The sequence below is a fragment of the Canis lupus genome, chromosome 29 (genome assembly GCF_011100685.1).
Source record: "Canis lupus familiaris isolate Mischka breed German Shepherd chromosome 29, alternate assembly UU_Cfam_GSD_1.0, whole genome shotgun sequence".
Classification (NCBI taxonomy): domain Eukaryota; kingdom Metazoa; phylum Chordata; class Mammalia; order Carnivora; family Canidae; genus Canis; species Canis lupus.
This window is the reverse complement of record NC_049250.1, coordinates 29,472,251-29,492,118: the sequence shown is the minus strand read 5'-3', so window position 1 is coordinate 29,492,118 and position 19,868 is coordinate 29,472,251. Positions and strand designations below refer to the sequence as shown.

At 33.8% G+C, this 19,868-nt stretch overlaps 1 protein-coding gene across 6 annotated transcripts in view; it reads left to right on the top strand.

The window, feature by feature from the left end:
• Positions 1–19,868, top strand: part of SNX16 (sorting nexin 16) — a 39,800-nt gene that overhangs the window by 4,894 nt on the left and 15,038 nt on the right. For 5 of the 6 annotated variants that reach the window (XM_038579621.1, XM_038579619.1, XM_038579616.1 and 2 more), the window contains 2 exons: positions 4,980–5,066; positions 8,292–8,440. In XM_038579621.1, coding sequence (XP_038435549.1) covers positions 4,980–5,066; positions 8,292–8,440 — 236 coding nt within the window. The remainder of the gene's footprint in view (positions 1–4,979; positions 5,067–8,291; positions 8,441–19,868) is intronic. The other variant, XM_038579620.1, reaches the window with a different exon arrangement.

The window sequence follows — 19,868 nt, the reverse complement described above, 5'->3', positions numbered from 1 at the left end:
TTTATTTTTTTAAGAAACTCCGTACTGTTTTCCACAGTGGCTGTACCAATTTACATTCCCACTCACAGTGTATAGGGGTTCCTTTTTTTCTACATCTTTAGTAACACTTATTTCTTACCTTTTTTATTTTAGCCACTGTGACAGATATAAGGTGATATCTCATTCTGGTTTTCATTTCATTCTGGTTAGTGATGTTAAGCATCTTCTCATGTGTCCATTTGCCATCTGTATGTCTTTGGAAAAATGTCTACTCAGGTCTTCTGCCCATTTTTAATTTGTGGGTTTTCTTGGTGTGGAGCTATGTAAGTTCTTTATATATTTTGGTTATTAATCTCTTATCATTTGCAAATATCTTCTCACATTCAGTAGGTTGCCTTTTAGTTTGATGATTTCCTTTGCTTTGCAAAAGCTTTTTATTTTTATGTAGTCCCAGTAGTTTATTTTAGCTTTTATTTCCCTAGCCTCAGGAGAGATATCTAGAAAAATTGCTAAGGCAAATATCAGAAAAATTATTGCGTGTGTGTGTGTTTTATGGTTTCAGGTCTCACATTTAGGTCTTTAATCCATTTTGAGTTAATTTTTGTGTAAGGTGTTAAAAAGTGATCCAGTTTCATTCTTTTAAATATTGCTGTCCAGTTTTCCCAGCACCATTTATTGAAGAGATCTTTTTCCCATGGTATATTCTTGCCTCCTTTGTCATAGATTAATTGACTATATAAGCACGGGTTTATTTCTCAGCTCTCTACTCCGTTGCATTGATTTATGTGTCTATTTTTGTGCCAGTACCATTTGTTTTGATTAGTACAGCTTTGTAGTATATGTTGAAATCTGGAATTGTGATATCTCCAGCTTTGTTCTTTCTCAAAAGTGCTTTAGCCATACAGGGTCTTTTGTGGTTCCAAACAAATTTTATATTTGGTTTAGTTCTTTGGAAAATGTTACTGGTATTTTTGAAAGGGATTGCATTGAATCTCTAGATTTCTTTGGGTAGTAAGGACATTTTAACACCGTTCTTCTAATCTGTGATCATATCTTTCCATTTATTTGTGTTGTCTTCAATTTCTTTCATCAGTGTTTTATAGTTTTCAAAGTATAAGCCTTTTACTTCCTTGTTAAGTTTATTCCCAGTTATTTTATTCTGTTGGCACAATTATAAATAGAATTGTTTTCTTAATTTCTCTTTCTACTACTTTATTACTAGTGCATAAAAACACAACCAAAAAAAAAAAAAAAAAAACCACAACCAGTTTCTGTGTATTAATTTTGTATCCTGCCACTTTACAGGATTCATCTATTACTTCTAGTAGTAATTTTGGTGGAATCTTTAAGGTTTTCTGCATACCATATCGTGTCATCTCCGTATAGTGACAGTTTAGCTTCTTTCTTACCATTATGGATGCCTTTTGTTTCTTTTTCTTGTCCAATTGCTGTGGCTAGGACTTCCAGTACTATGTTGAATTCAAGTGACAGGAGTAGATTTTCTCGTCTTGTTCCTGATCTTAGAAGAAAATCTCTCAGCTTTTCACCATTGAGTATAATGTTAGGTGGGTTTTTCAGATATGGCCTTTATTATATTGAGGTATTTTTTTAAATCTATTTTGTTGAGAATTTTTATCATGAATAGATCTTGAATTTTATCATATAGCTTTTTCTGCATCTATTGAAGTGATCATATGACTTTTATCCTTTGTGTTGTTGATGTAGTATATCATGTTGATTGATTTGCTGATTTGCAGATGTTGAACCATTCTTGAACCATTGCTGAACCATAAATCTCACTTGATTATGGTGGATGATCCTTATAATATGTTGTTGAATGCAATTTGAGGAGTTTTGCACTATGTCAATATTGAAATAATTTATGAAGAGAGACAGTCTTTAGAGTCAAATTATCATAAGACTGATGATGTGATGGGAAATTTGCATGAACCTTAATTTTTTTTGAACTTTTTTTTTTAAGATTTTACTTATTTATTCATGAGAGACACAGAGAGAGAGAGAGACGCAAGAGACACAGAGACACAGGCAAATGGAGAAGCAGGCTCCATGCAGGGAGCCTGACGTGGGACTCGATCCCGGGTCTCCAGGATCACACCCTGGGCTGAGGCGGTGCTAAACCGCTGAGCCACCAGGGCTGCCCTGGACCTGACTTTTTGAAAATTATAATAAACTGGTGGACATTTTCTTACATTGGCCTAACTTATGCAAGATGAGTATTCACTGAAGTGATGTGTGTGAAAATACAAATTCATAGGCAAATTTAAGGCAGCGATACATAAAGTCTTTAAAAACACTGTAGAGGAAGAAGTAAATAACAGGTATGAAATGATTTCTATTCATTTATTCATTAATTCATTTTGAGGGTACCTGTTTTGTCATGCACTCTTCCAAGTAGTAATAATACAGCTACTCGAATGAATGAATGATAAATAAACTCCTTAAAATGTTGATATGTCATATGGTGCTAACTGCTATAAAGAGAAATAAAAGAGTGAAGGGGAATATTTTCTCCACAATTGGAGTTGCAACGTAAATAACACTGTCAGTCAAGGTCTCACAGAAAAGACGTTAGGGCTAAGAGGTAGCTATGAGAATATCTCACCTTCCTGACAAGTGAGACAACTACAGAGGCCCTTGTGGCTAACAGAAGAAGCCGTGGGGAGAGATGTAGGAACTGAAATAACAGGTAAAGATGAGGAGTGTGATCCACTGGTCAAGTAAAGCATGGAGGCCATTGTAAGGCCATTAGATTTTACTCTGCGCAAGATGGGAATCTTTGAAAAGGTTTTAAAAGATGATCTGTCATGTGATCTGACTTAATGTTTAAGGGCTCATCTGGCTACTGAGTTAAGACTAGGGATCCCTGGTGGCGCAGCAGTTTGGCGCCTGCCTTTGGCCCAGGGCGTGATCCTGGAGACCCGGGATCGAATCCCACGTCGGGCTCCCGGTGCATGGAGCCTGCTTCTCCCTCTGCCTGTGTCTCTGCCTCTCTCTCTCTCTCTCTCTCTCTCTCTCTGGGACTATCATAAATAAATAAATAAATAAATAAATAAATAAATAAATAAATAAATAAATAAATAAATAAAAAAGACTAGATTTTGTGGAGGAAGAATGGAAACAGGAGGTCTTAGGTTCTTGCAGTAATCTTCAGAAGACATAGTGGCGTGGACAGGATGGTGGAAGAAGTCTTAAGAAGTGATCAGATTCTGGATATATTTTGAAGGTAGAACCTTGAGATGTGGGATAAAAAGAAATCAAAGATGTTCTCAAAGTTTACTGAAAAGTTCTAAAATAAGGACTATATAAAAAAGATAGCACAAAGTAGTGTATACTGAGGTTCCAGTAAAGTGCAGAAACCATAGCTGCTGTTAGAACATAGGAGAGGGAATAATCAGTAGTGTCTTTAAAGTTTTCATTGAAGGCACTACTTATACAAGTAGAAGAATAGGAAAGCTCTCTAGAGAAGATAAAACACAAAAATCTGTACTTTATCTTTCCTAGAGAAGTAGGATTGCTCAGGGGCCACTGTGGAGAAAAACTTGGGAGGATTCATTTTTTAAAATAGGAAAATAAAATCAAATACGGGTTATATGTAGATAAACCTTATTATTATATGAAGTTGGTTTTTATCATTGTATCAGTTATTCATACTCAAAAGTTTTGAAGTTTGTTCCAATTAGGAACTCCTAAAAAGAATGTTTCATTAGTATTCTCTTTGCAAGTATCTTAGGGACTTTCTGCAGACTTTAAAAGATATCCAAATAATCTTCCTCATCTTCATATGTTACAAAGATAAATTATTTTTACTTCAAAGCTAAAGGATTCATCCTTAACCTCTACTGATTCTCCCCCTTAAAAGCTGAAAGAGAAGTAAGGGAGAAACATCATATGGTAAGAATAATCTAGTCCTTAAGACTAGGTGAGCCACAGAAGTGAGTCATATTTTTTAATTTAAAATTTCCTAGTAGCTATGTTTTAAAAAGTGAAGGAAACAGATGAAATTATATTTAATAATATATTTTATTTAATTCAAAACCATTTTAATGAAGTGTTATACATCTTTTTTTTTTTTTATTCTAAGTCTTTGAAATGTGGTGTGTATTTTACACTCACAGCACTTGTCAGTTGGGACTTGTCACATTTCCAGTGTTCAGTAGCCACGTGTGGCTAGATTGCAGCTATCTTCAAGAAAAAAAGTTACTCATTTTTAAGAGAGCTTCACTTGTTCAACAAATAGTTACTGAGTATTTCATATGTGCTGTGTTTTTAGTTTAGCCTAAAATACTGTACCAAAACTACCAGGAGATGTTTCTCTGGCTCTCTGTTATAAATAGTACTTCCTCATAATAAACTCTAAAATTATACTTTTGAAAAATGAAATCTAGTTTTCTTATTATATGCTTTTTAAAATACTGACATGCTTCAACCAAGTTTTTTTATTTAAAGCCTAGGTAATTGTGCATAATTATAGAAGTGTAAACTTTTATCTAATATGAATATTTTCAGCTGCATTTCATCCTTAAAGATTAAAACAACATCAAATTTATTTGAAAACTCTGTATAATACTTACTGAATTTAGAAATTAAATTGATTGTGTAGGACAAGAGTGGCAATTTTTTCACAGCTTTTTCAAGCATGGTTGAGTCATCAATTTTTTAATATTTTAGCATAAAATATATTTTGGAACTGATGAGTTCATTTATTAATAGTGTATGCCAAAAAAGCATTTTGTCTTTAATTTGTCAGGCATGTTTCTTAAATAAATCTTGCTTTTGGTGCCTACATTGATTATTTGTATATTTGCTGATCCAAATGATTTCTGATATTTTTTACATACTAATTGTTATGACCTGGGTTGTCAAGTAAAAATTTTAAAAATATTTGGTTTGCTTTGAGTTTTAAATATCTTTATATACTTTTTTTTTCACCTCCCTCTATCTCTCTCTCTCTCTTGCTCTCTCTCTCTCTCTCTACATAGGTATATAAAATACTAGTAAAGAAAACTCCAGAAGAAAGTTGGGTAGTTTTCAGAAGATACACTGATTTCTCTAGACTTAATGATAAAGTAAGTACTTCAGTAAATCTAAAATAGACTTTCTGGTTTTGAATTATTATCTATTCCTGACAGTTCTACTGTTAAATATCTGTGGGTTTTCCTCCTTGTTAGTTATTTGAGTGAAGTCAAATTTTGCTAGTTCCTAAGAAAATTAATTATTTCATTTTAATAGCCTAAAGGACCATCTCTATACATAACTTCCTTTTTTGGAAATAAAAAAATTATTTTTAGTATAAAAATGTGAAAACCTTAAAATTACTAACAGAAATACAAATGATTATATAATCATGAATTTGAAAAAGATCTATATTTCTCCCTCTCCCGCTGTGATCTCTCTCACCTTCACACTCTCTCAAATAAAATCGTCAGGGAAAAAAAAGGGGGGGACACCTGGGTGGTTCAGTCCGTTAGGTGTCTGCCTTCTGCTCAGGTCATGATCTCAGGGTCCTGGGATTGAGCCCCCCATCAGGCTCTCCTCTCAGCAGCAAGTCTGCTTCTCAATCTCCCTCTGATCTCTCTAGCTTTTGCTATCTCTCAAAAAAATATCTTTTAAAAATAATAATAATAAAGAAAAAGATCTATAAAGATCCCCTAAATCATATAAGAGAATGAACAAAAAAAAATTCTAACATCTTGTGTTAGTTTTCTATTGTTGTTTAACAAATTACTACAAACTCTATGACCTAAAATGTACCTGTTTATTATCATGATTTAGGTGAACTCAGCTAGGTGTGCCATGTAGGGTCAGACAAGGTCAAAATCAAGCTGTTGACTAAACTGGGCTCTTCTCCAGAGGCTCTGAGAAAGTATTGGCTTTCAGGCTCATTCAGGTTGTTGGCAGAGTTTAATTTCTTGTAGTTGTAAGACGAAAGTCTTCATTTCCTTGCTGGTTGTCAGCCAGAGATTGTTCTTAGTTTATAGAGTACTGTCCAGTCTTTGCACATGGCCCCTCCACCTTCAAAGTCAGTTATAGCAGGTCAAGTCCTTTTTGTGCTTTGAATTTCTCTGACTTTTCTCTTCTTCCACCAGCCAAAAAGAAAGCTCATGATAAGATTAGGTTCACCCAGATAATCTCCCTATCTTAAGGCCAATTGAAAAGTAACCGTAATTACATCTTCATAATCTGTTTTATTATGTAATGTAACAAAATCACAGAAGCAACACTAGGGACAAAGATCATGGGGCTATCTAGAATTCTGCTTTCTGCACATATGAAACAGAATAATAATAATAAAAACCCTCAATATATTTAAAACTCTTAAAACTAAATTACAGAGTAAACCCCAAAGTAGAAAATATTATAAATGATGTGAACAAGGCAAACCACAGAAGATATATAAATGGCCAATAAATTTGGAAAACATTTGATATCATGAGTACTCAAAAGAAAATAAACAATTTTTCTCTCATCAAGTTAACAGACATTTAAGTGGTATTTATTTAAGTGGTATTACCCATTGTTGGAAATATGAATCTTCCTAGGGGACATACCTTCCTAAAGTTGTATATAATTTTGACAAAATAATCACATTTCTGGGATTTATCCAACATAAGAAATGATGGACAGAGACAATATTTAGCTCCAAGGATACTGTTCACTGTGTTTAATTCATTAATTTTCATTGTCTGTGTTTTAATCTGTTTTTAATAGTTAAAAATTAGAACCAACCTAAATTTCCACTAGAGAATTGATTGAGTAAATTGCACTAAGAATGTAATAGAGAAAGAGCTGAGATGTGTCCACAGAGCTAGAGGGAAATCAATTGAGGCAGGTAAGGGTAGTGGTATTTTAGAAACCAGGAGCATTTCTCGAAAAAAACAAGTGGTTTATGATATTTCTGAGAAGCTAAGATGACCTTAGATGAAAAATCACTCCCTAATTTTTACAGGTGTTTAGTAGAGGAAACTTTACTGGTCCTGTTCTCTCCCATCTTCCACCTTTACCCTCAAAACTCTAAAGTTAGTATATTCTTATAATTTTTAGTGGTAGGAAACCCCATTTATATGATTTTGCAGTTGCCTGGCTGCCAACAAGTTTTTGCCATTCTGAAAACCTCAATTTTAGTGAAAGGTAAAATATAAAATGCTAAGCTATTTTATCTTCTATATAGGTATTATCAAGATGACTTTTAGTAGTATGCCAAATATTTAAAAGTATTGTTGGTAACATATTTTCACCATTATGTTGAACTTTATTTACTGTTCCTAAGTTCTTATTATGACATTGATGAATTAAAAACCTATAATTCTGTACTTCTATTGATTTCTTTTAATAATTAAATAAGATCAAAATAATTCCTGAAGTTACCAGATACTTAAGTGGAATTCTTAATTTGTTTATGAAATTGTTAAAATAATTGTTCATAAAGACTAATTTCTAACAGTTTATGACTCTTTTAATCCTTTATGACTTGCTATATTTCTTTTCAGGGCTCAACTATTATTTTAATGTTTAGATTCATCTTTATATTCATCTCTCCAGATTCATCTTTATATTGCTATAATATTTATATTAGGCAAGCTGATATTTAGATAACTCTTAAGCTTTTAAAGAAAGATATTAGTAGGAATTTAATCTAAATTAGTAAATATCTCCTTGATATTCCAAATTGGGCATTTAAAATTAATAAGTATCTATGTCAGTGTTCTAGGTACCAGAAAGAACTCTACCCATGACCTGCTTTTACTTTGCAAGAATAAAAAAAAAATGTGTGTAAACATCAGGCCACAGTCTGAGAGAAAATATTTGTCATATGAATAACTGGCAAAGGACTTATATCCAGAATATATTAAAGAACTCTTGCAACTTAATAATAAAAAGATAAATAACCCAATTTTTTTTAAGTGGAGGGGTTAGAAGATTTGAATAGATAATTCACCAAAGATATGCAGATCCAAAAAAGCCCACGAAAGAATAGTTAACATTATTTGTTGATGGAGAAATGCATATTAAAGCCACAGTGAAATACTACTACATACCCACCAGAATGGCTAACATTAAAAGAATGGACAATGCCAAGTGTTGACAGGGATGTGTAGCAGCTGTAACTCCTATGTATATACAACTGGTAAAAACCAACAAGTAAAACAATCAAGGTATAAAAAGCTTAGCTGAATTTAATTATTTTATTTTAAGCTTATTTCATCAACAAGTTCATGTAGTTAACAGGATATTTTTTATAGGATTGATATACTATAGTTGAACATTATATTTTCTTTTTTCTTCTTTTTCAGTTAAAAGAGATGTTTCCAGGCTTTCGATTGGCACTTCCACCAAAACGCTGGTTCAAAGATAATTACAATGCTGACTTTTTAGAAGATAGACAACTAGGATTACAAGCATTTCTTCAAAATTTAGTGGCTCACAAGGACATTGCTAACTGGTATGTAATAAACTGAAACAACTTGTTTAAAAAACAAATACAGGGCCAAAGTTATTCAAGCACAAAAACATAGGGTAGGAATATAATTTCTTGTCCTAATGCACTACTTAGAATTTCTTTGCTTTTTATCAATAAGAATTTTACTCAGCATTTGATTTGTATTAACTTTTTTTTAAAAGTGAGCAAAGATAAAAATTTTGCTATGTAAAAGAAATTTTAGGGGCACATGGGTGGCTCAGTTGGTTAAGCATCTGCCTTTAGCTCAGGTCATGATCTCCAGATCTTAGGATCAAGCCCCGTGTTGTCTCCCTGCTCAGCAGGGAGTCTGCTTGTAACTCTCCCTTTTCCTCCTTCTCCCCCCGCCCCCCGCAATAAAAAAAGTCTTTAAAAAAATTTTTTAGGTTAAAAATTCAGTGTACCATATACTCAAACCACCCAACTGTAAACTTGATTTTAGTATTTAGTATTTTAACAATCATTTTAAACAAAGTGGCCCACATATTAGATTTTTTATTAATATAACCCTGTATAATTTTGAAGGTAATATTCTTATAATTCTCCAAAGTAATGCAAAAATGTGAGGTTGGGTTAATTTATATAGAGGGTAAAGTGTGAAAATAAAAAGCATTAAAGAGCAGGAGAAAGGATCTGTATGTTATTCTGCTTCTGAAAATATAAGAAGATTGCGTTATGATTTAATATCAGCCAGGTATCTTATTTTAGAATTTATTTTATCAGGTGAATTAGAACTATTTTGATATAAGTAGAGAACATTTACAAGGCAGCAATAGCATGTTGCATAACTACTTGTATCTATAACTGTGTTTAGTAGTTTTTCACATAAGGATGGAAAACAAAGCAACCAACTTGTCTTATTTTTTCTCCCCTTTTTTCTCAGTCTTTTTTTAATGTGTATATTACCTCATGTTATATATAACACACATGCTATACATATACACCTTTTTTCTTAATGTGTGTTGCCCAAGCTTGATGGCTGCTACTTGAGTTCTCTGCCCATCCCCCCTCATTTTCCTCTATGAAAGGAACTATAAGCTAGACCCCTTCTCTCAATTCCATAGTCATATATGCAATTGCCTCCTTGATATCTCCTTCAGATATCTCAAACTGACATCAAACCCAGGTAAAAGCTACTCTGTAGACTTTTCCTAATGTTTAGCAGCATCATTTACCAAGAACCTGGGAGATGTCCTTGACACAACCCTCACCATCCTATCCCTTCCTTTATAGTTTAAATTCCAATCAAATTAGGCTTTCATATGAACAAAATAAGGGAGTTTATGAAATGCTACTTGGTATGATAAAGATTGTAAATGTAGCGGGAACTCAGAGAAGGGAAAGATTGGTCCTTTTCTCAGTGATCAAGCAATACTGGAAGTAGGAAGTAGGATTTTAGAACTTTGAAGGCTAAGTTAAGATTATGGGTAATGACAACAAAGAAAAATTACTATCTTTACATGGCTAAGTAACTATTTGATATTAATTTGTTATAGATTTATAATTATAATCCTTTCACTTTCCTCTTTTACTATCCTTAACACTTCACAACATAGTTACTTCTTAACATTCATGTTGGCTAAGAGCTTGCCATTACACAATTGGCAGCTTTTAATATTATAATCTCTCTAACTGTAACAAAGCAGAAGTAGAAGAAAGTAAGAACTGAAAGAATACTGAGGAGTATTGGTCTGAAAGTTTTAAGATATTATTTTCAGAAGCATTTAGAAAATACAGAATAAATAAACAAATTGAAAAGTCAATATTTTTAAGATTTCAATAAGTCAGAGGATTTATTATTTTGTCTGTTCCATAAATATTTAGGTCTTAATATATATAAGATAGTATAATACAGAAAGATGCATTACGTACTGATCCTTTATTAAAAAAAATGGAATAGGAGGAAGAGTCACCCAAAGAAAACCTATCATGAGTAGAGCTAGGTCTTTTTCAGAGGAGGAAGAGGGAGAGAACTTTTGACTAGGAGAATTGGAAGAGGCTTCCTAGAGGGTGACATTTGAGCTGGATTTTAAAGAACTAACAATATTTGGACCAAGAAGGAGAAGGTGAAGGACCTTACAAATGAGAAGGAGTATTATATTGAAATGCACAAATAAGAAGGCATAGGTCCTGTGCCAGCAGCATGTGGCTGTTTGTCAAGGTAAAGGATATCTAAAGATGGACAGAAGGGAAAAGTCTTACATTGCACAATTTGGTTATACTTACTATATAGTTACAGTTAATAAATTTTATGATTTACATATAAATTATAAATACAGTTTATTGATTTATACTATCTTATGATATTTTGAAATTGTTGCATCATTTAATCAGCACAGCAAATATTTCGCTATTCTCTATTTTCAGAAGCACTACACAAATATATGATTTACCAAATTTTTTTCTCCTTTTTAATTCTTGAAAGTAGAGGGGTTAAATTATATAACTTTTTTCCTATTACTATCCATCTATAAGAACTTTAGTGCCAAAATTCAAGTTTTATATTCTATATGTGTTTGAAAAAAAGTTCAGGATGGATTTGCATTAACAGCAGTTCATATTAAAAAAAAAAAATAGAGTCGCCTGGGTGGCTCAGCAGTTAAGTATTTGCCTTCCGGCTCAAGGCATGATGCTGGAGTCTTAGGGATCGAGTCCCACACTGGTCTCCCTGCGTGGAGCCTGCTTCTCCCTCTGCCTGTGTCTCTGCTTCTCTCTGTGTGTGTCTCATGAATAAATAAATATTTTTAAAAAATTAAAATTAAAAAAATTTTAAAAATACGTGTTTACATGAAGAAGCAATTGGAAAAAAATGATAATATTTACTCTTTAAAATGCAAAAGTACTTAGAGGATAAAATGCTGTCTTCACATATTTGAAAGATTAATCATATGGTACTTAGCTTTAAAACAGTGCTTCTCAAAAAAAAAAAAAAAAAACAGTGCTTCTCCAATTGTAGTATGTATTGTTAGAGTGCAAGCCCTGAATCAGCAGATCTGGAGTGAAGATTCTGAATTTTTAAAGGTTTCTAGGTGATGCTCATACTGCTGATCTAAGAACCTCATTTTTAATAGTAAGACTAACATGTAAAAACTAGGAGTAATAGTGAGAAATGAGAAGGCCCTATCAGTTCAGGTAAGAAAGAGTTACGTATCATTTCAGGCTATCTAATATAAAAATACTCTGCCTTTTGAGAAAGTAAGTTTCTCTTTACCTTAAGTTTTTGAAAAGGCTAGATAACCATCAGTGGTATTGAAGGGGAAATTATTAAATAAGACATATTGGATTAGATGACTTCTTAAGTCTCTTCTAGTTGTAAAATTCCAGTAATTCCATAATTCTTGAACAAGAATACTTATTTAAACTGTTTTTTATGCGTTTTCAACCTTAACTGTGTTCTCCTAGGAAATTTTTTTAATGTATATAAGTTGATTTTATATATAAAGATACTATCAAGAGAAGATGGGTTAGTCTTGGTATTTTTATAAAATTAAAGAATTCAGTTCTATATGCAGATGTTTATATAATGCCAGCTCCTGAGAACCAACATTATTGCTGAGGTAGGTGAAGTGATTTTCACCACTGTTAGTTTGGTAGATATCCAATTATGAACAGGTTTTTAAAATGAAATAAAATGTAATATTTTGTATTTGGATGTATCTAAAACTCTTACCTAATGAAACTGGGTCTCAGAGACCTTATACAAAATTTGGTTTCTTGGGCTTAGTAGTGAAATAATTATAGACTTACCTGATTTAAATCAATGTCTTCAGTTGGAAAATGAGTTAAATGGGCTAAGTAGTCTCTAAAACTTCCTTTCAACTCTAAATTTCTCATATCTGATCCTTTTCTTTCTTCCTCAAGATTCTTAAAGTCACACCATCAGAAATGACCAGATTTTGACCTTTTAACTCTTAAGACTTTCGGTCTTACTTATTGCTATCCAAAGTTTACCTTCTTGTAAAAGTAGAAGTATCTGTTAAAACCTAAAATCCATCCCAAATTTGAGAATTGTAGGATAGTGTTTATTTACAACATTATATAGAAATTTGCTCTTAACAGTTGCATTAATTTTTTTTCTAATAAGATCATTATTTGTGGAATACTTTTTCTGTAATGTGTTAATTGGTTTGAATAGTCTGTACAGTTCAGAAACAACATCTGCCGTTTAGTGAAGCAGACAATACTTGATATTGATAAATAATACTTGGTTTGGTAAACAGACAATACTAATAATACAGTGTAATAAGTCCTGTGACAGGGATCTCCTCAAGGTAGTATGGTAATATGTATAAGAATATTGAACCTAGGGATGCCTCGGTGGCTCAGCGGCTGAGCATCTGCCTCTGGCTCAGGGCATCATCCCAGGATCCGGGATCGAGTCCCACATCGCTTCTCCCTCTGCCTATGTCTCTGCCTCTCTCTTTGTGTTTCTCGTGAATAAATAAATAAAATCTTTTAAAAAATAAAAGGATATTGAACCTAGAGATGCCTAGGTGTCTCAGTTAAGAGATCAACTCTTGATTTTGGCTCAGGTCATGATCTCAGGATTGTGAGATCAAGTCCCACGTGGGGCTCTGCACTGAGTGTGGAACACTTGAGATTCTCCCTGTGCCCCTTCCCACTGGTTCACACACCCATTCATGCACCTGCTCGCTCACATACCTGCTACCTCGCACACACATGCACATACACTCTCTCTCTCTTTAAAAAAATAAGGAGCTCTAGTCAGAAAACCTCATGAGGAGATAGTAGATGAGCTAAGTCATGAAGAATAAATATGAATTAGCCAGATAAAAGAATTAGCCAGATAAAAATTCATAAAAATATGAATTAGCCAAGATAATAGCAGCAAGCATAAGTAAAGGTATAGAGCCATGAAATAGACATGAAGATGTACTGTTTTTGAAGTGTCAGTTAGGAAAGACCATTAAAACTGGAATGTAGGCAGGTGTTTTAAGCCAACAGAAAGATCTTGGCTTTGTTCTCTCTTGCTGGAGGTGGTGTAGATGGATTTTAAGCCTGGTTTGACATAAAACGTTTGGTTTTTAAGTACTTTGGATTTGAAAGAAATTGAACATAGGAACATAAGTGGGCTAGTTATTAGGCAAGAGATAGTCAAGGTCTAAACTGGGCCCCCACTACCCCCATATTCCACCACAGGAATCTCCGTGTGAGCCCTTCAGTCTCACAACCAGCCAACCCATCTCCAATGTGACCCTCACTGTCCCCAGTCATGATCCCTGAGTCCTTATGCTCCAAGTTGTGTTTAATGTAAATTTTCTGCTATTTTCTTTTACCTTATAGAAAATAGTGAAGGGAAATATTAACTGACATAACATTTCTATCTGAAATCCTTGAGGAATATTTTCATGCAGTAACCTTTTTGTGCTTAATTTGATCTTAACAGAATTGGTATCTAGTATTTTTAGTACACTTTTTTACTTAGTTCTTGATTGACCTTTTAATGAATTGTAAGCATTAGTTTTAAGGGTTTTTCCTATTAAAACATACATTTCAAGATGACAAACATATATAAAAACCCTATTAAATTACGAGTTTTAAAAAAAATGAGAAATGGGGATCCCTGGGTGGCGCAGCGGTTTGGCGCCTGCCTTTGGCCCAGGGCGCGATTCTGGAGACCCGGGATCGAATCCCACATCGGGCTCCCGGTGCATGGAGCCTGCTTCTCCCTCTGCCTGTGTCTCTGCCTCTCTCTCTCTGTAACTATCATAAATAAATAAAAAAAAAAATTTAAAAAAAAATTTAAAAAAAAAAAGAGAAATGTAAACAAATAAGTACCTATGAAAGAAAAAAAGTAAAATATAGTAAATGGAAGATGAAAGTTCACCAGATGAAACAGTTTTTTAAGAAGTTTGAAAATACAGTAAAACTCTGAAAGAAAACTTTTTCAGAGAATCAGGAAGAGATAAAGTTATAGTTGCTCTGATAATAAAAAAATACTGAGGAATACTATCTGTGATCTCCTTTATCTTTGGGCAAGCTAAGTCAACAACTAATCTCAATTTTAAAATAGAGTTTTCCAAAACACACTAAAAAACTACTCTAGGTAATAAAGGGAATACAAAGATACAAAGTCTTTCTTTACCTTTAAATTCCAGATTGTTGGAATTAGGTTTCTCTTTTATCCCAATGCTTTTCTTACCTTTATTATCATAGCCAAATGAGAGACAAAAGTATTAAAGATTGAATATGACAGAGAGACTAGGGGGGCTGATTGAACCTGTCAGTGAACAAGGAGGAAAAAAGAATAAGACCTGTTTCTTAAAAATTGACTTCTATTGAACTTATAGACCATTTAATAATATAGACTCTTTGGTATTTATACTTTATTTGAATTCACTTGATTTGTTTATAAATTATACATTGATAATATGTAGGAAATCACTGAGCAGAACCATGTCACACATAGGCAGTCAAATATATTTATCAAATCTAAATAAAGTTCTCTAGTCAGTGATTCTCAAGCAAGAGTAAGAGTTTTCTTTTCTAGGAAAAAAAAAAAAAAAAGGTACCAGAATGTCTGAAAAAGAAATTGTTTTCTCAAACACTACCATCTCCCATAGATTCTTGTGTGTCCCTGTCCTATGGAATAGAGTTTGAGCATATGAACTCTCTTCCTCTGCCACCTGAGTCCTGTTGAAACCAAAGAAATGTAGTGAACCACTGAAAAAGTATCTTATAAATCAGTTGTATGGCTAGTTTTAAATTTCATTCTTATGTTACAAATTAGGTAGGGCATGGAATATGACCTTGAACTATATTGGAAAAAACTCTGGGGAATCCATTGGATTGGATTTTGTTTGAGCAGAGCGCTAGACAGCTATATAGATCATAAAGATTTTTCTCTTTTTACTGAGATATACATTAATATATAACATCCCAGTAGTTTCAAGCGTACATCATAGTGATTCAGTATTTATACAATATGAAATGATTCCCACAAAAAATCTAGTTACCGTTTGTTACTACAAAGTTATTGCAGTGTTACTGACTATATTCCCTATGCTATATTTTAGGTGGAGGGCATTAAGAGCTACAAACTTCCAGTTATAAAATAAATAAGTCATGGGGAGGTAATATAGATCATAAAGATATTTAGGGAAGGAGAATGAAATAGAATAGCCACTCCAAAAAAGATTCCTACAGATCGTTACATTGTCAATATCACTGTTGATCTTGGGCTAAATTTCAATTCTAAAACAGGTATAAAAAGAGATATATATATTCCCTTACCTACTTTTTCTTTGCTTGCAGCAGCATTTCAATAATTAATTTGTGAATGTAAAAATGTTACTAAAGGATGAGGAAATCAGGGTATAAACCTGTAAGATGTAAGAAAACAATGTCTCACATCGGGTAATCATACACTGAAAGCATTACAAAGAAAAAAAGACCCTTCTATAAATTTCTGTACATCTTCCTTATCGATCTTAAAGGCTTTTCCTCAGGGTTTCATCCAGACTTCTGACCTCTCGATTCCAAGGACAGTTTATTTCCCTTGACTTATTTTTGCCTAATAGTTGGTTCTCTAATAATGAATGGATAGAAGTATAATATCTAAACCAAAAGAATGTGTGGTGGCCCTATTCTTCACTGTGCTATTAGACCAACTGCAGTATTCTAGAGGCCTTAGTTAAAGGATAGAGACAAGTTGGATGTGGTCAAAGGGAAGTGATGGTGGCTAGGGGAAAGGATCCAAATGAACAAAAATATAAGAGAAAAGAATTTAAAGGTAGAAAAAGACACATATTTTCACTCAGAAGACAGAATTAAGGTCTTGCTCTACCACTTACAACATTGTATGTGTCATTTTAACTCTCTAAACTTTGGTATCATTTGTAAAATGGAAATGTAATGCCTGTCTTCAACTCACATGATTATTATGAAAATTAAAATAGGACATATGACAGCCCTGTGTGTGCAGTATACTTTAAAAATATTAGAAATGTTCAAGCCTCAGCAATCAGACAACAAAAAGAAATATCGATAAATTGGCAAAGAAGTCAAACTCTTACTCTACAGATGACATGATAACTTTATGTGGAAAGCCCAAAAGATTCCACCCCAGAATTGCTAGAACTCATACAGGAGTTCAGCAACATGGCAGAGTATAAAAACAATGCACAGAAATCAGTTGCATTTCTATACACTAGCAATGAGACAAAGAGAAATTAAGGAATCGAACCCACTTAGAATTGCACCAGGGGATCCCTGGGTGGCGCAGCGGTTGAGCGCCTGCCTTTGGCCCAGGGCGCGATCCTAGAGACCCGGGATCGAATCCCACATCGGGCTCCCGGTGCATGGAGCCTGCTTCTCCCTCTGCCTATGTCTCTGCCTCTCTCTCTCTCTCTCTGTATGACTATCATAAATAAATAAAAATTTTAAAAAAAGAGTGGGAGAAAATTTAAAAAAAGAATTGCACCAAAAACCATAAGATACTTAAGAGAATAAATAAAACATTTATTAAAAAAGTGAGGAAGACACAGAAATGGGAAAACATTCCATGCTCATGGATTAAAGAAAAAATACAATTAAAATGTCTATGCTACCTAGAGCAAACTACACATTCAATGCAATCCCTATCAAAATGCCATCTACATCTTTCACAGAGCTGGAATAAATAATCCTAAAATTTGTATGGAACCACAAAAGACCCTGAATAGCCAAAGGAATATTGAAAAAGAAAACCAAAGCTGGTGGCATCACAATGCCAGAATTGTCACAATTTAAGGTATATTACAAAGCTATAGTCATCAAGACAGTGTGATACTAGCACCAAAACACACACAAATCAATAGAGAACCCAGAAATGGACCCTCAACTCTGTGGTCAACTAATCTTCAACAAAATAGTAATAAATACCTAAAGGAAAAAGGACAGTTTCTTCAATAAATGGTGTTGGGAAAATTGGATAGCCCTATATAGAAGAATGAAACTGAACCATTTCCTCACACCATACACAAAGATAAACCCAAAATGGATGGAAGACCTAAACGTGAGACAGGAATACATCGAAATCCTAGAGGAGAACACAGGCAGCAACCTCTTCAACCTCGGCTGCAGCAACTTCTTGCTAGACACATCTCCAAAGGCAAGCGAAACAAGCAAAAATGAACTATTGGGACTTCATCAAGATAGAAAGCTTCTGCACAACAAAGGAAACAGCAAAACTAAAAGGCAACTTACAGAATAGAAGATATTTGCAAATGACATATCAGATAAAAGGCTAGTATCCAAGATCTATAAAGAACTTACCAAATTCACCCCAAAACCAATCCAATCAAGAAATGGACAGAAGATATGAACAGACATTTCTCCAAAGAAGACGTACAAATGGCCAAGAGACACATGAAAAAATGCTCCACATCTCTTGGTATCCGGGAAATACAAATCAAAACCACAATAAGATACTGCCTCACAACAGTCAGAATGGCTAAAATTAACAAGACAGGAAACAACAAACAGGATGTGGAGAAACGGGAATCCTCTTACACTACTGATGGAAATGCAAGCTGGTGCAACCACTCTGAAAAACTGGAGATTCCTCAAGAAGTTAAGCATAGAGCTACCCTGCAACCCAGCAACTACACTACTAGATATTTTCCCCAAAGATACAAAGGTAGTGGTCCAAAGGGGCACCTGCACCCCATGTTCATAGTAGCAATGTCCACAATAGCCAAACCGTGGAAAGAGCCAAGATACCCATCAACAGATGAATGGATAAAGAAGATGTGGTATATATAGACGATGGAATATTACTCAGCCATCAGAAAGGATGCTTACCATTTGCATTGGATGGAACTAGAGGGTATTATGCTGAGTGAAATAAGTAAATGAGAAAGAGACAATTACATAGTTTCACTTGTATGTAGAATATAGGAAACAGCCCAGAGCATCATAGGAGAAGGGAGGGAAAACTGGGAGGGAAGAGATCAAGAGGGAGGAAAACCATGAGACTCTTAACTTTAGGAAACAAGCTCAGGGTTGCTGGAGGGAAAATGAGTGGGGGATAGGGTTATTGGGTGATGGGCATTAAGGAGGGCACGTGATGTGATGAGCAATGGATGCAACTGATAAATTGTTGACACTACATCTAAGACCAATATATGTTGGCTAATTGAATTTAAGTTAAAATATATTAGAAGTGATAACTGTGGGGTGATATGCTAATTAGCTTAGTTGTAGTTCACATTTCACAATGTATACTTAAATCAATTTGTACACCTTAAATATATACAATTTTTAATTGTCAGTTATACCTCAGTAAAACTGCGGGGGGAATGTTGGCTCCGCATGTGCACAGACCATATGGGCATAGACCATATTAAGTACTCAATAAATTTTGTTACAGTATAGAAGAAAAGAACATACTAGTGTATTAGTATTGCTTTGGGGAAATACATTTTCAATATACTTTTAGGGTATCATGTGAAAGAAGACAGATTTGCCCTGAATGGCTCAAAAGCCGAACTAAGATTCATGAGTAAATGCTGCAGGGAGAAAAATCCCAGCACAGTGAAAAATAATTCCCTAGTTTTCAGTATTTTTCAAGTGTAGGATGGTTTATTCTAAGAGGTGGAACATTCCCTATTCCTGGGGGTGTTTAGGTATAGTCTTGGCTGAACACATGAAAAGGATAAAAAGCATACTGTGGATCACGTTTTTTAAAAAGCAGCTAGATCACATTTAAGGTCCTTTCTATTATTTCATGATTATGAATATTCAAGTGTTTTCTCAGTTTCCCTGAATCTGTTTTCTCTATTACCTGTATTGTCAAGATTTTATAGTCCACAAATCGCTCTTTTTTCTTTATGATCATCTGGATTAATTTCTTAATACCACTTCTCTATATTGATTCATATTATTTTTACTTTTTGAAAGATTTCATCATATATTTCTTTTGTCTCTTCATGACCATCCCCTGTCATCAACCCGTCTGACCCAATATGGACCCCAACATGCCGTTGCCTTCTCAGCATAGGTTGACATCTCCTTTATGCAGTACATCAAAAAATCATATTTTTATCCTTTTATACCTAAAAATTTTAAGTCTTCATATGTTTGTTTTAACATGCACACAAAGTTCCCTCTCAGTCCAAAATTCCTTTTAGAAAGGTATTTTTTTAAACAAGGAAGTTAAGTTTTTTTACCTTTTAACCTGTTTCTGGTAATTGTGAATACAACAACACCCTATTACAGTTGCCCCTTGAATAATACAGGTTTGAACTGCATGGATCCTCTTATACAAAGATTTTTTACAGCATAGTACTATATATGTATTTTCCTTATGATTTTCTTTATAACATTTCTCTAGCTTTATTGAAAAAATGCAGTATATAAGGTATAGTATATGTGTTAATTGACCATTAATATTACAGATAAGGCTTCCAGT